Source organism: Amblyomma maculatum, chromosome 3 (genome assembly GCF_055883805.1).
Source record: "Amblyomma maculatum isolate TAMU_Amacu chromosome 3, ASM5588380v1, whole genome shotgun sequence".
In the NCBI taxonomy this organism is placed as follows: domain Eukaryota; kingdom Metazoa; phylum Arthropoda; class Arachnida; order Ixodida; family Ixodidae; genus Amblyomma; species Amblyomma maculatum.
In genome coordinates, this window is record NC_139346.1 from 114,333,016 (window position 1) to 114,348,623 (window position 15,608).

Sequence of the window (15,608 nt, forward strand, 5' to 3'; positions counted from 1 at the left end):
AAGCGCGGAAGGTTCAAATGAGTTTTCCCGGCCTCGGCCTGGATTGACAATTGGCCGATTTCGTCTTGTATGACAAAAACAGTTTATATAACTGGTAGTTTTAATATAGTTTTGTGCAATAGTAGCACTTTTTGATGAACAAAATAGCGTTGTTGGCTCTTATATATTGAAATGCGTTTTCTTGGTGTACCGTCGTGGCGCTGCAATCGACGAACGCAAACCCGGCTCCGCTGCGTCGGGAAAACCCCTATTCTAAAACTCGCCGCTCGGCTAGCACGTTGCGCCGCCGCACGCTATTTCCTTGGGGGCCCCAAGCCTTGGGTCCCCCTATTCTAAAACTCCCTTACTCCACGAGTTATAGCGCTCTACCGCAGCGCTATAACAGCGCTATAACGAATAGTAGAGCGCTCTATAGCGCTCTACTATTCGATTCGTATTCGATTCGCTGCTTTCACTATTCGATTCGTATTCGATTCGCTTTTTAGCTACATTATTCGTATTCGATTCGATAGCAAGAGTGCACTATTCGTATTCGATTCGGTTTGGAAAAAGTACTATTCGCACACCCCTATTAGCTAGTAATTTAACAGTGATTTTGTCCCGGTCAGGTGCAGTACCACGTTTCATTTTGCCCAGGGCTGCCCGTAAGTCGTGGAGCTTCAATGGCTGATCAAGCTCAGCGTTCTCAGAGCTTGCATAAGAGTACGCCTGCCCACGGGTGTCCTGTATGTTGCACAAATATCGGTCCCTGAGTTTGTGCTCGAGTTGTGTAGTATTACCAAACAAGGTGTGGATTACATGCTGAAGATGTTTTTGTGTTTCTGTACGGGTCTGAGTTGGATACATAAGGGCGCGAAAGAGGCGCCATGTGTTTCAGCTGGACATTTGACGCGCTGCAGTGTTGCACCTATCCACCCAGTTAGAGTCAGCGAGCTGGGCCGCGTACTCAGCCGCTCGCTGGGTGAGCTCGGCAATTCGAGCTTTAAGGTTTCTGTTATGTTTCTGCCGGCGCCATCGGCGGACGAAGCAGTGCGGAGCTTCCCAGAGGGGGAGTAGGTGGTTGTCCACATCCAATACCACCTCTGAAAGCTGAATCTGGGTTTCGGTGCAGCGAAGGTGTGAAACCAAATGCTGGGACCATGAGGTGTACCCTTGCTCTGTAATGGATGTTGTGTTGTCGAAATTTTGCCTAATCTGGGAGACGGGCTTGTGTTGTGGGTTTAGAGAGTGGACGAGCTCTGATTGTGGTATTGATAATGCAGTGGTCGCTGCCAAGGGTTTCCTCGGTGTTGACCCAGTCTGCATGTTGGATGTTATAAGTAAAGGTGAGGTCCGGACAGGTGTCCCTTGTCACGGAGTTACCAGGTCGGGTTGGGTGGACGGGGTCAGTGTGAAGAGTGAGGCCCAGCGTAGATGCAAGCTCCGCCAACCTGCGCCCTCGCTTTTCTTCATGGTGGTAGCCCCAAAACCGACTAGGGGCGTTAAAGTCGCCTACAGTCAGGAGGGGGGCTCGACCCTCGACTCTCAGCGCTCGGCTGAAGAGGTCTGCAAAAGAAATGTGTTGCAGTTTAAGAGGACAGTATACATTGAGAATGTGAAGTGGTGGGTCCTGCTTGCGGAGAGGGAGGAGAGTCACCATCACGTAGGATTTGGAGGTCGAGGTCGACAAGATTAGCTGTATAATTTTTGTGGACACAAAGACAAGTCGAGGGGTCTTGTTGGAATGTCGTATAGCTTGTGAGTGCGGCGCCCATCCCTGTCTCTTGGAGGGCTACAACGGCTGGTAAGCATTCAAAAGTTGCGATGTAAGGACGGAAGTTGGCCCGCTTACAGCGAGCACGGAAACATCTGCAGTTCCACTGTGTTATTGTAAATGGGGAAGCCGAGTTTGAAGGTGGAAGGCGCCTACTTTTAGGGGGCCCCGCCATCATTAGGATTAAATATAAATTTGGAGAGAGCGACTACCTCAACGCCAGCACCCAAAGGCTGGGCATGGATCTCGGTCCCCGGGTGAGGGGCAGCTTCCTCGGTGTCCGAGTCTATAACTCGACGGCTTGTTTTGGGAAGTCGAAAGGACACAACCCGAAGGGGTCGCGACCGTCGGAGAAGGCGGGCATTTTCACCGACATGTTTTGAAATCATAGCCGGAACTGTCTCCATGACTTCGGTCAGTACCTGCTCCATTGCTGCACTGATCATTGAGGTCAGTTTCGTAGTCATGCGGGCCTCCATCTCAGCGAGGACCGCCGCGAAGGCTGGTGATGATGCCACCGGCTCGCTCTCCATGTTCTCCGAGCTAGGAGGGCTGGGAGGATTAGAAGCCAATCTGCTTTCTAAAGCTTGAATTTTGGTAAGCAGCGCCTCATTTTGGGCCCGGATGGCTGCCATCTGTTTTTGGAGCTCGACATCAACGTGAGAATGGGAGGGAGGGAAAGGAGAGGAGGCAACCCCACCCATGCCACTCACCTGTTTGTCATTTTTCACGGCACGGGCCCAAGCGTAAGCTGTGCCATCCGTCTTGTTGGTATATGGGCTTTGTGGCCTTTTCCCCCATTCGGTGGTGGCGGAGGCGTCTGCCCCTTGGCGCCACCTCCGGCAGAGGACTCTTGCTGCTTTTTCGCTGTGACGTCGGTCTGACGTTTTGCGATGTCTTTGGTCGTGGCACCGGAGTGTTTTGGCTTCCCGTCAGAATGCCGTGTTGCTGGAGGCCCCGAGCGCTTGGCTGTAGAGGGCGAGCGGAATTTCCTCGCGCACTCAGGAGAGTTTGTTGGGCGCCCGAACCCACATGTCACACATTTCGGCTGACAGTCGTGAGGAGCCCGCACCCCCTCCACTGCCGGAACTTTTTGGCCACACAGGCCGCAGTTTTCACCATTCGGGTTGGGACATGTGTCCGCCCGCTGTCCAACTGTGCCGCACTTCACACATGCCGGAATTGTTCTTTTGTATGAACGGACCAGGGCAATTTCTGAGTTGTAGTGCACATACCGAGGAACAGTCTTCCCGGCGAAGGTGAGCTGGGCCGTGTTGGAGGTGCCGTATTATGCGAAGCATATTAACGTAGGTTTCGGGCCTTCGCGCGACGCCCGGCGGTGGCCACCATTGACCCTGAAGTGGGGTCACGTGACATGACGTCACGTGATGACGTCACACCGGCTGCAGATGGGACTATAGTGTAAATGGGGCCTCATATCGCGCCGTCGGTCGCCTCCCGGCGGTGGCCACCATTGACCTTGAAGTGAGATCACATGATGTGACGTCACGTGATGACTTCACACCGGCTGCAGATGGGGCCTCATATCGCGCCGTCGGACGTCGCCCGGCGGAGGCCTCCACGCTTCGGTTCGCGCCGTCGCGCGCGACACGGCAGCGGCGCCACCATCGCTGCCTCACGTGATATGTGACGTCACGCCAGAGATGAAGCGGCGCGCGCCCGCCGTCGCGTCAATCTCTGTGCCCGCAACCGCGCCAGCGTCTTTGCGCCGGGCGTGTATGCGGTCAAGATGCCTACGACGATTAACCTAAACCCACGTCTCCGTTACTTAGCCCCATCCACACTGAGCTGCTTAAAATGCTTCGCATCCACTGGGCTTAGCCTTGATAAGCCTCCAATTTTTTCGGATGTCGACGATCTCTCCGGCTCGCCATTGAATTTTTTGTTGCAGGGACGCAGTGGTCTCGCAGCTCGCTTCGGTGATGACACCTTTGGAAACATTGTTGATTTGCTTAATATGGTCCCGCATGGCAATGGAGCCTTTCGGAGAGGCAAGTTGAAATTCGCAAAGGAGGCGATCTTCCACGTCGGCAACCGGGGTGCCCGTGACAACGAGATTTTGCTCACATGAAGGAAGCAGAGTGAGAGTAGCTGCTGCCGATGCACCCAGTAGGGCCTTAAAAGGTTCTCCCAACTGACCGCATTGATACAAATCCCGGAGGGCCACCGGTGTACTGGGTTTGAGGACGACTTGATAGTCATCCGGATGGAATCTTGGAAGTGGTCTGGGTTTCCACTTCGGTGTCGGCTTATGAGCTGAACCGCCTTGGGACGCCCCCCTGCGCTGGACGCCATTTTGCTGATTTGAGAGCGTTGACTCCGCTAACACGGCGGAGGACGCTATCTTGGCTCGTCGCTGGGAGCGGCGTTCCACGAGCTTGAACAGATTTTCATGCCGGAGAGCTGATCCCGGCGGAAGCTCTTCGGTTGGGGCAACCGGGACCGTGGACCAGGCCATAGTCTCGGGATCGTAGCCTCGCTGAGCTTGCAGAGCGGCCATATTCTCCGGAAGGGCTCCTCGGCTCGGAGACGGCGTCAGCCACCGGGCGGAGGAGGCAGCCGCGGCAGCGCAGCCCGGGCCAGACACTTTTCGGCGAATTTCAGCCCCGCTTGGGTCGGCGGGTCGCAGTTCGCGGCGAGAGGCACCGGAGCCGACGGAAAACACGTCAGCCCTCGGTGCGCGCTCAAGGTGAACTCCCGGTTCCGGGACGGCGTCTGTACCAGTCTCTCTAAATATCACTCATGTCGGGACGGCCTAACCAGCAGCCCCTCCCCCCCCCCAAATCATGTCAATAAAAGTCTAAACAATAGCCTCAGGCAGTCCCATGGCGGCGCCCGCAAGCTGGGAACTTTGTAAAGCCGGTCTTGGCATATTAAGTCCAGATGGACGATAGAAAAGCGTAAAACGTAAACGTGGGGAGAGAGGGACCCTCGACAAAATAACCTGGAATGTGCTAGCTCCCCAGGGGCTAAAACAAATATAAATTGTACAGAATCCTGGGAAGCCCTTCTGCGGAGCGAGGCCCCTGCTCTACAGCAACAAGCCATCCGCCTGGCGGAAGAAACCGCGAAGAGCCAAGACCTCTTTGCCTGCTTCTGATCGCGGATGTCTCGGCTCCCATCGTGCCGGGGGCGGGGATTAGTGGCCTCCTTATCTGGTGGAAAATAAAGTTATCACACCACATCTCTCTGAGTTTTTTATTTATTTATTTTTCCTTGTGAGAGGAAGCGTTCGCGGCAGTTTTGTCCCCTCCATGGCTCCTCCTCCAACACAGTCTCCACCCCTCCCCCACGGCTCCAAGCAGTGCTGATAAGTGCTGACAGAAATCGAGCCTTTATACTTCTAAAGCAGAACATAATTTTCCTCCCCCGGGGGAGTGAGTGAGCGCAGATTCTGTGCGTTCGCAGTCTTTTGATTTCGTTCTTTTTCTTCCGATGGTTTGGTATTCGAAGCGACGCAGGGACTTCGAGTCGCGAGTCTGCTTTTTCGCAGCGCACTGCAGGGATTGTGAGTTTGCTTCCTCACTACAATGAAAACGTGCAAGAGTACTGACCTTATGCGGGGCCCCAAATATATTGAGTACATGCGCATGAGTTACTTGTACACACGCGCGCCCACAAACATGCAGTTTTGTAGTGGCAAAAAGGAAAAAAACTTTAACTGCATGAGAGCATCTCCTAAGGATACGTAAACGTTGATGTTTAGAATTAAGCTGTGAAATTATACAAGATGTTGCTTAGCTTATGGACAAACAATTTTACGTCACTATATATAAAGCTGTTTCACGTAACAAGAGGCGTAACTTTTAAGGTGCCAAAGCGGCCGATTGAGCCAAGTACACGCGCACGCCGCACAGCAGATCGTCTGCACTCCCTCCGCTGCCACTCAAGCCAAACCAGCCCACACCTCAAAGGACGCAAGCGTGCATACTGCTTTGCCGAGGGTAGCTCCAAACCGTCACTCGTTTGAAACCACGCTGTCAACATTGGCTAGCCTGCCCGCCCCTCGTTTCAACCTTTCTCCTCTAATAGGAGAAAAACTACAGAAGAAAGCTTGCGTGCTGTTGAGTGCGGACGGCTAGATGCTCTCCCTCCTCCAGCTCGAAGCCGCGCTCCGACGGCCAAGCGCTTTTCTCGCTACCCCAGCAGAATAAAACAAAACACAACAAAACAAAAGCGTCGACAGGTTGGTTGCACAACTTTTATTTCCATCGTAAATGGGCGTCCTCTTTCCCGCCCCCGGCACGCGTGCCGGGGAAGACGGGGAGTCGTGCGCCGACGGTTTAGAGGCTGGCAGGTAGCCTATTGGCTTGTTGCGGCCTCTTCCGCCAGATGGGCGCCGCGGTGCTGGATCGCAGGGTCCGCACTTCGCAGCAGGGTATCCCAGGCTTTTCTACTTACCTTTTGTCCTACTCTGGAGACTGTGGGCACTCTCAAATTATGTGGTCGAGGGTCCCTCTCGTTCCACAGTGTTTGCACAGATCATTGTCCCTAAGGTCTGGTAGCGCGTGAAACGCCATACCCCTCCCGCCCTGCGTTCGCCCTCAGCTGTAACTCTTTGCAACTGGTCGCGGCCAAAGGCGGCGGTTGCCCTCGCCGTAGCTACTACCCGAGCCACCACCATCTTTAGCGACTCTAAATCCGCCGTACGGAACTTCGCTCGCGGTCGAATCTCTGGCCCAGCCTTCCGGTTCCTCGCCTCCCTGCCACCATCCGAACACCCTATTTAATTAATATGGGTGCCCGCTCATACGGGTCGCCCAGGCAACGAAGCAGCTCACTCTTTTGCTCGAGGATACGTCAGCCGAGCACGGACTGCCACCGCCTGGGGAGACGCTCGCGAGCGCATGGTATCCTATCACGAAATCTCTCTCCATTACCGTGATCAACGAACCATCTACCCTCCTCCTCATAAATCTCTGACTAAGCTACAACAGGTGTGGGGGTTCTTACTAAGCCGTCGAGCCTCTTCTGAGGTCTAGCCACAAACACAGAGCTCCCGCGATCGCACACCATGGGCAGCCGTTCTCACGGCCGCAAAGTGGTAATGCGAAGTACGACACAACACATAACAGGACTTTGCCCGGAACCAGATGTTTATTGGGTTTTCCCAAAAAGAACACTGGTGAAGGTCTTGCTGGCGACCCTATACTTTTGGATGGGGCCTGACACTTCGAAGGGCAAGATGGCGACAACAAAGAAGTATAGCGGGGAGGTATTTACCTTGCGTCCTTCCGTTGTCGCGGCTCGCTGTCGTCTCTCTCCGGCGGTAGCCGGGTCCCGCCGATCTCGGCGCATCTTGCCCTTTGTCCTTTTTCGGCCAATGAGCGTCGCGTCTGCGACGTCTAGCAGTGCGCTCCTGCGCCCGGCGAGGGAAGAGGGAAACGCGGCGCTATCGAGCAACCCGTTTGGGTTACTCATCCTCGGAGGAGAAGGAATACTTTTGTCTCCATCATCCGCGGCGCGCGGTGTTTCGGGGGGATGCGCGGTACACCGCGATCGCTACACAGGTGACATGGCGCCAGTTGCAGTCGTGTACATTCCCATCCCCCGATTTCTTAGCTTTGACCTATCCAGGACTGTTCTCGCCGCAGTGCACCCAGTGTAGGGCACCTAAAGCTGATTTTGAACATATCATGATCAAATGCTCGGAATTCCACCCTCCAGCCACTTCGCAACTCTCCGACATCGAGCGATGGGAGGCCGCGGTGTCCAGCTCTGACCCGGCCGTTCAAAAGCGGCTGACGGACTGGGCTTTGGGTGAGCTGGGAAGCACCAGCTTCCGGCCACAACACGCAGCCAAGAGCCGACCCGTCATTAGCATGTAATCACTCAAGGCTCCTAATATTGCATAAAGATTTTCACCACCACCACCTAGACCGGGTTCATGAAGGTATTATTTTGTAGCAGCCTCCACGCGACAGCTTCTCTATTATTTCGGCTATCTGGCGAGTGTATCAGTCAAAAGGACACGCAGAAGTGACGTAGCTCTGCCACTTTTGCGTCACGTGATAGCACGTTCAGGATCTGCAAAAATATTCTCCCGTGGAGGCCAATTGGATTGGAAAACATTTATTGTCAGCATTGAGCGATATGTGGGCGCTACACTTAGATGGCCTCAAGTCCGTTGCTCCGGCGACCTTTTGAGCCCACTCAGTAGCCCTAACTTGCGTCAACGGGTCTGAGCTGGCCAGTATAGCCTCCCACTGCTCTAAAGAAAGGACTGGTAATAGGTCCGCTGGTGGCGACGCTTTTTTGCAGCTCCATAATATATGATCGGTGTAGGCTAGGAAGCAGTCTCGGCCGGTCTTAACTTGAAATGATTTTATAATTTGTTTACGTTGAAAAAATAGACAATTTTTCTTATTTAAACTAAATTTACAATAGACTTTTAGAATATTTTTAATGTAAATCTTTAAAAAACGAGCTGTTTTTCCGTCACCATTTTATTTTTACTGCGAGTGCGTTCAGTTTTCCCGTTTAGCACCGCGTATGTCAAAGAGTGACGTGATACTCGAAGCACTTGAAATCCAGGAAGTGAACTTCCCGTAGTTCACTAAACTAGCACGCTTGATAGGCTTTACTCAGCCTTTGGGGGATTCCCCAAAGTTTGGAATAGCTAGTAGCTTTGTTTTTGTCACCCGAGGCCAGCCGTTGAAGAGCACCAAAGATCTCGATCAGTGCAGCTCCCTTTCATCAGTCATGTGCACCTCAATGTGGAATGTTTGCAAGCGCCAACATTTTCTGAGTGCCGAACATACCACACCAATGAGGCCTTCTGGTGTGTTGGCGATTTAGAATCGCCATATTCTAGAGCGCCATAGTAGACTGCTTTGCTCCAGACAGGCAGTGGACCTGTTTTCGAACCCCAGATGAGGATGCACTTTTCAACTATGGTGTATGGCTGCATTTGGATGGACGGTGATGGGTAATCACTCCCTTATTACAGAGCTGCTAGCTACTGGGTCCATACGCTCACATGGGGGTGCCTGTCAGTCTCTGACAACTTGGGCAAGTCAATTCAATACTATTACGCATGAGAAGATGAAGTGGTCAATGGCATGCGATTCAGCTCTTACACAAGGAGTGTCGCTGCCATTGTAATGACCTAGTTCCTTGGTTTGCCATTACATAACACTACTCCAAAGCAATGACGTGTTTTTGGCCAAAGTTGCATACAATTCTGCAGCTTGAGCAGCCAGCTCGACGCTCGTTTGAAAGCAAATGGTAGTTTGGCCTAGCCAGACACAATGGCCAATAAAAAGACAGCACGACAGCTTGCTAAAATCATTTTATTTCAGAAGAACACTCTTCTGCTTGTCTTAAATAATTTCTCTCGGCCTAGTGCACGTACGTCGTACATGTCACAAACTTCCGTCTCTCAAACATTCATCTCTCTCTCTCTTGCTCTCTCTCAACTTTTGCCAGACGCACGAGACGCACCTTCCTCCTGTTGCTTGCATGCCATGCAGCACATGGAACACGAACGACGAAAAAGGGGAAGAACGCCAACAGGGAAAGAAGTGGACAACAATCTAAACGAGTCAAAAAAAAAAAAAGCAACGAGGAAGACGACTTCAGGCTGACAGCGAGCATAAGAGCAGGGAAGCTACAACAGCTGCAGACATCGTATGGCACATTTTTCATCTTTTCTTTCAACTAGGAAAAAAGAAAAGATGGGCACAAACACAAGCGTTCCAGTTAGAAGAGACAGCAAGAGTGCATGTTTGTATGCATTCGTCAACAGTGCAAAAATAGAAAAACAAAAAAGAAAGCATGAAAAGGAATGAAGGCAATGCGAGCAGCAAGAACTATATAAGCAATGACTTTATCTATGGGCAGTGTTTGCTATGAAGGGTCACCAATAACAGAGCTATGTGCTTCAGTTGAAGTGGGGAAAACAAACCAAAATTGCTTTGGCAATGAAATAGGATCAAGCAAGACAATTATGCATGTGTTCTGTAAATTTCTTTTCCCATCAATTAGTTTCTAAACCACCTGTATTACCTCACAGCATGCTTCAGGTAAGCAGTTGTCAGTGGCTGCCTATTGTTGGCACTTGAAGGAGATGCATACAAAACAAGCAGAATTCTGCAAACAGCGTTAATATGCTTGCACAATCAGTATACATTTCCAAAATATACTAAAAACAACACCAGAAATAATCTGCTTCAGTCGTTTGCTTTCCAAGCCTTGCCAGAAAAAAACAATGCTGTAGACAATTCATGCCTTGTGTCACAACTCAAAAATAATTTATTCCTGGTATTGGCATTTCAAAATGATTCTTCCACAACTGGCTTTGACTTCGCAGCTTCCTCTGCTTTTTGCATTACCCCAATTCTTTCTGCACATATCAAGAGGAGCATCCTTACTAAATACCTTCCACAAAAAGACGCCAAATGAAACATAGACCGATATTTCAGATGGCCATCAGCTCAATCAAGAATGCTTACAGAGCCTACGAAAAATTCTGAAAGGCACATAAAAGTAAGTGTACCACACATATTTTCTATGAAATGATCAATCACAACATTAAGAAATGACACTTCAATTCCTAACACACGCCTACACTGTTCTAGCAGGCAGCTGTCATTAATGCAACGCGCTCTGTCCAGAAAATTGTTTAGTGGATTTTTCTCTTTTGTTAAAAATATTGCTGCCAGTAGAAAGGCAGAGCATCAAAAAAGCTCATTATAATCAGTTATTTTCCAGACAGGCTGCATGATACTGATGTAGCACGCAATAGTAGTTACTCAGCTATGCAGGAGGAAACACAAGATGGTGCTAATATGCCAATACAAAACTGAGATGATGTAACTAGAAAGAAAATGGTGTTCACTAGTGCTTGCAACAGCTCTTGATTATCAGAAAAAAAAAAAAATGCAAGATGGCTTCCTCGATCACTGCTTGAAAAAAAAAAAAGAGAAGGGGTACACAGGCACAAACACCAGTATCTACACGTTTCCTGACAGCAGGCCCCTTTCATGAGTAAGGCAAAAGGGACCCCTGAACATCCATATTGATGGTAAAGATTACATTATGCACCTGCAGCAGGGCGAGGGCCATCTAACCTTTTTCTCGCCAGCGATAAATCATGCCTACAGTAGAAATGTTGGCTTTAGAACACATTAATAAGAGCAGCCCATAGAATGTTAAGAAAAGCTCACTATATCCCTTGGATCCTTGTCTCAGGCACTTAAGAAACCACACGCCATTAGCAGAACCCTGATAGCTACTATAATGTGGGCACAACACTTGTGTGGAGTGCTCAGGGCGCTTATACTTTCCACAATTCCGATTGGTGGCACAAACTAATATTGTGGTTCATTGGAGAAAAGCTTATAAGTAACCATAAGAGACTCCGTCACGAACTTTTGCAAGCGCTAATCCTATTTCACAGCAGTGCTGCACAAATGTGAGCACAGGGCACATGGAATTTTTCAAACTAGCAAGAACAACTGTCAAAGTGCCTGAGACAAGAATCTCTCGATACCGATCAATTTGTTCATAGGCAGTTAAAAGCATTGTCACTTATTATGCACCTGCATTGCACATGGAGAAGAGTGAGCACGTGAGAACTTCCCACACTCAAATTTACAAGGGGTGCTCAGAAGTAAGGCAAAAGTGTCTCAAAAATCTCATTAACGAGGTGATGGCTGTTGATTCAAAGGGGCAGCTAATAGGAGTCTCACAGACTCAAGGTACGTTCACAATGACAAGTCGCAGATATCGCACAACTCACCATTGTGAGTGTGCCTTTACAGTTTCAAAAAACTGTATAGGCCTCCAACGAGGCTCTGTCATGCCGCATTTTATGGCTTAAAATCATTGCTCAAAATGTAGGAGGTGTGCTGAGCAAAGCATCGAAAAACTCGCTCAAAATGGAGGAGGGCGCAAGGTTCTTTTCGAGACGAGGAGGGGGAAGGTGGCGGGGCCCCAAAAGGCCCTGACTGAATGCCACCGAGAATGCCTGCCCAGCTGGACAGGGACAAAAGTGGTCACACACACAAGCGACATCTACTCTCGACAAGCACAAAACAAAAATAACACACACTCATTTCTCTTCTGTACAGCGGTGGTGGAGGCGGGGGACAACACACACATGCAGCACGCACACATCCACGGGAGCTAACAAAGCGCAAAACAAGTCTACGTCGCCATCGTTGGGAGAATTTTACAATGTCCACCACACCTACCAGCAGCGCAAGTATTTTTGGGAAGTAAGGGCATGGAACAAGAGAATGAGGAAGAATTTGGATAAAGGGAATCGGGGGTGGGAAACTGGAAAGATGAGGTGTGCATACACACACGCACAACAAAATAAAAGGGGGGGGGGGGGTCTGCGCGAGGGGCGGGGTGAGGATCATCACATGGTGTTGTACAGCGGGTTGGCATGCCTTTGCCGCACGGTCAGTTTGCTCAGGGGGTGAGTTTTTCCCTGCTGCTTGCGCACCTTCCGCTGGAGGCCGCCAGGCAATGTGGGATTGGTGCCAACAGGTGCTGGTGCTGGCATGGTAGCAATGAGCGCCACAGTGGGGGTGCCAGTGACCAGTGATGGCAGCTGTGGAGGCGGAGGCTCGCCGACCCGCGGCGCCCTCGCAAGCAGCGCTGTTATGCTGCGAGTTGCTGAGAGCCTCCGGAGCCTATCAGCGTCAAAGCTTGCGCACCTGCTCGGCGTAGGAGGCGCCGGAGTGGTGGTAGGCACCAGAGGCAAATCAGGTCGGCCCTCCGAGAAGGCTCGAACTCCCCGTAACGACTGACCACAGCAGTGCCGCTCGCAGACCGGGGAGTTGGGTGTGCTCGAGCTGCCACCACAGTTCGGTGATTCGTGGCTGCCATCGATGGCGCTCCTTTCGACAATGACCAGCCTCTCGGCAATGCCAGGGGGCTTGGTCTTCCCGTTGCGTGCCTTGGCCTCGAGCTCTTTGGTGAGCCGCTTGACTACACCGACTGCAGACTCATCGTCCTCTGGATGCTGATCAGCGGTGCCAAGGGGCGGAGAGTCACCTGTGGGTGGAGAGGCACTGGGGGGAAGCATTGTGCTGCCCAGTTCCTTGATAATTCGAGTTTGCTCTTTCTTGGAGCGTCCCAAGCTGTCCCCAACTGGGGGCTTCCGGTCAGCATTGGCTGGGGTCATGGATGTAGTCCCTCCTCGTAATGGCTGCAACCCTTCCAGCACTGCTCTCTGCTGCCGAACGATTCCTGCTTGGGGCACTTCGCTTGCTTCGGGCATGGGGGTGACCTCTGGGTCGATGCGCTCCTGGCCCTGACTGGAACCTCGTGTTGGCAAGTAGGCTTCCGGAGAGTGGCAGGGAATGAAGTGCATGGCATTCGAGATGACTTGGCGTGTCTCACAGAGAACCTCATTGACAGCCTCCATCACCGAGGGTGTGCTCATGCTGTGCCTAATTTCGGGACCGGGTGCGAATGCTGGAAGAGGCTGAGCTTCACCGGCGTGCGTGTCAAGAATTTTTGGCGGACTTCGCCCGCTCATGCAAGGTGGCACCGTTGTTGCAGGAAGGGCAAGAGATCTGGGCCTGTGCTCGCAACGCAGGCTTTGCGAACGCAGTATCTGCCTGCTGGGGCTAGATGGAGCATCCGGCAGCTGTTCCGGAGGTGTCGAAGGCATCGAGCGCGTCTGTGCAGGAAAGGAGCCGCCTTCAAGGCACAAGGCACGCGCAAAGCTTTTCTCTTCGAGACAGGGTTTTGCCTTGCGGAGTTTGCAGCGTGTCAGTAGCGACCCAGTACGATCCACTGGCATACTGGTGTGCTCTTCAAAGCGTTCTGTCTTCTTTCCGTCAACCTGAAGCTCGGCAACGAGTGGCGATTGTGGCGTCACAACTGTTGTAGCATCCTTCCGTGCCTCCGATGTTGCTGTGCTGCTCTCGCTCCTGGAATCCTGGCCAAAACCGACCTGGAGCTTGCAGATCTCTGCCAGCGGTCGCGCGGTGCAGGTCGTAGTAGTGTCTTCAGCATCACAGTGCAGCGGCAGGGTGTGGTGGCGGCCTGCCGGACGGCAGGCCACCTGACTAGTGGGTGCCACCAGAAGGCCGACGTCCGTCGCCGACCTCTGCAGTGCAACGCCCCCGGGTGAGGTGGGCAATCTGTCTTCGACACTACGCCTTAGAACAGAAGAGAATGTGGCTTCCTTCGGCGTTGTAGGAGGCACCGCTTCCACCACTGGCGCCGCCATGGGCAGCTCGAGCTCGCGGTCAGAGTCCCCCCCACCCAGTGTCCAGGCAGGAGGTGACGACTTTACTATCACAGCCGTGTGCTTTGGGGTTAGCGGCTTCGTTTGGGACGCCACTGGCTGCACGTCTCGCAGCAACTCTAACGATGACAGCTCACCACCACCGCAGCTTGGTAGGCAGCTGTACACGTTCACAGGACTCTCTTCAGCAGCACCTGTTTTCGTAGGACCTCCCAAGAACACCAGCGGTAGCTTGCTTAACCGCGCTGTTGCCGGCACTGCCTCAGTGGTGCTGCTGCGGAGAACCTCCGCTTTGATCACTGGCTTTGCTCCGCCCGGTTTTGGGGCCCCCACCTGCGATTCCAGCTCGCAGATGCGGTCTTTGACCGAGGCGACGCGGCGCAGGCCGGGGTCTTCATCAGCGATGGTGACCACAGCAGGTGGGCACTTCGGTGGTACCACAGGTGCAGCAACAGTGAGGTTTGCTTTCACTCCATTGGCTGCAGTGTTCTTTGCGTTCTTCTCCTGTTCAGTGGCATGGACCTGCTGAAGCGTTGTTGACGCTGCATTCATGGCATTCATTGGTGGTATGGTATAGCACAAAGGGTCTGTGCCATATCGGGGACGACCTGTTCGCCTTCTAGAGGCCTTTGACCTTCCAGGAGCGATGGCCGCTGGAAAAAAATGTACAGAGGTCAGGTTCAAGAAGTGGAAAAACCATATTAAGAGCAAGCATGTGGCTGTGCAATACTTCATACCTGGAGAGGGTAGGTTTGGGATACATTTGGAGAAAGACATTTTCTAGCATTAGTTTGTTCTATGAAAATAGTACTCTCACACCACTATTTGTTCCCAGATACAATCCACAATAGAAACACTCCTGCACTTTCATTTGCCTGGTATAAGTAAACACTGCTTGGAGAATAACTTAAATCATGTCTTTTCAAGAAAACAAAACACGCTTGACTGACCGAGCAACAAATTCGTTCTATTCTTTGAAAAGCCAAGAAAACACAAATCCATTTTGCATCCAGCTACATGGAACCACGAAAAGCAAAACAATGTCGGCTGTGCAACTTGTTCTTGATAAGCAAAAGGCAATACTACATGTGACTCACAGGAATAACAAATATGTTCCAGTAAAAATGAGAGAAAATGAATGAAATCGGGCAATGCTGCAACATTTACAAATGCCTCACTGTTTTCGAAATTACAATGATTCTAAGATGAAAAAAAAAAAGTAGTAAAGACAAATCTGCAGTAAAAGTGTGAGGAACCCAAGATTTGAACACCACTAATGTAAGAAAACTGAGCTCTCGCTTTTGGAAATTACCATTCATGAATGAAGTGCGCCTTGGGTTGTGATACAGCAGCAACGTCATTTGAATCGCAAGCCTAAATTCCCGATAGTCTGTGCATGATAAGCCATAAGCGGATTAGATGCATCACTTAAGGTGGGATGACGCTTTGGAAACAGTCTTCCTAAATCAGCTGTAGAAGAGCCGTTGTAAAAGCTATGGCTATGAAATGTCTATGCAGCTATGGCTATGCGTGCTTCTAAAAGCATGCATCTTGCATCAGGATTCAGAACTAGATTGAAATTTCGCTCTGCATTGTTTGATTATTTCTACCATTCTAGTGTCA

The 15,608-nt window shown here is 51.3% G+C and overlaps 1 protein-coding gene across 3 annotated transcripts in view; it reads right to left on the bottom strand.

The window, feature by feature from the left end:
* Positions 1-9,166: 9,166 nt before the first annotated feature.
* ssh (Protein phosphatase Slingshot) overlaps positions 9,167-15,608 on the bottom strand; it is a 270,074-nt gene continuing 263,632 nt past the window's right edge. For all 3 annotated transcript variants that reach the window (XM_084597898.1, XM_084597897.1, XM_084597899.1), the window contains exon 14: positions 9,167-14,638. In XM_084597898.1, the coding sequence (XP_084454024.1) occupies positions 12,141-14,638 (2,498 nt within the window). In that variant the 3' untranslated portion in view covers positions 9,167-12,140. The remainder of the gene's footprint in view (positions 14,639-15,608) is intronic.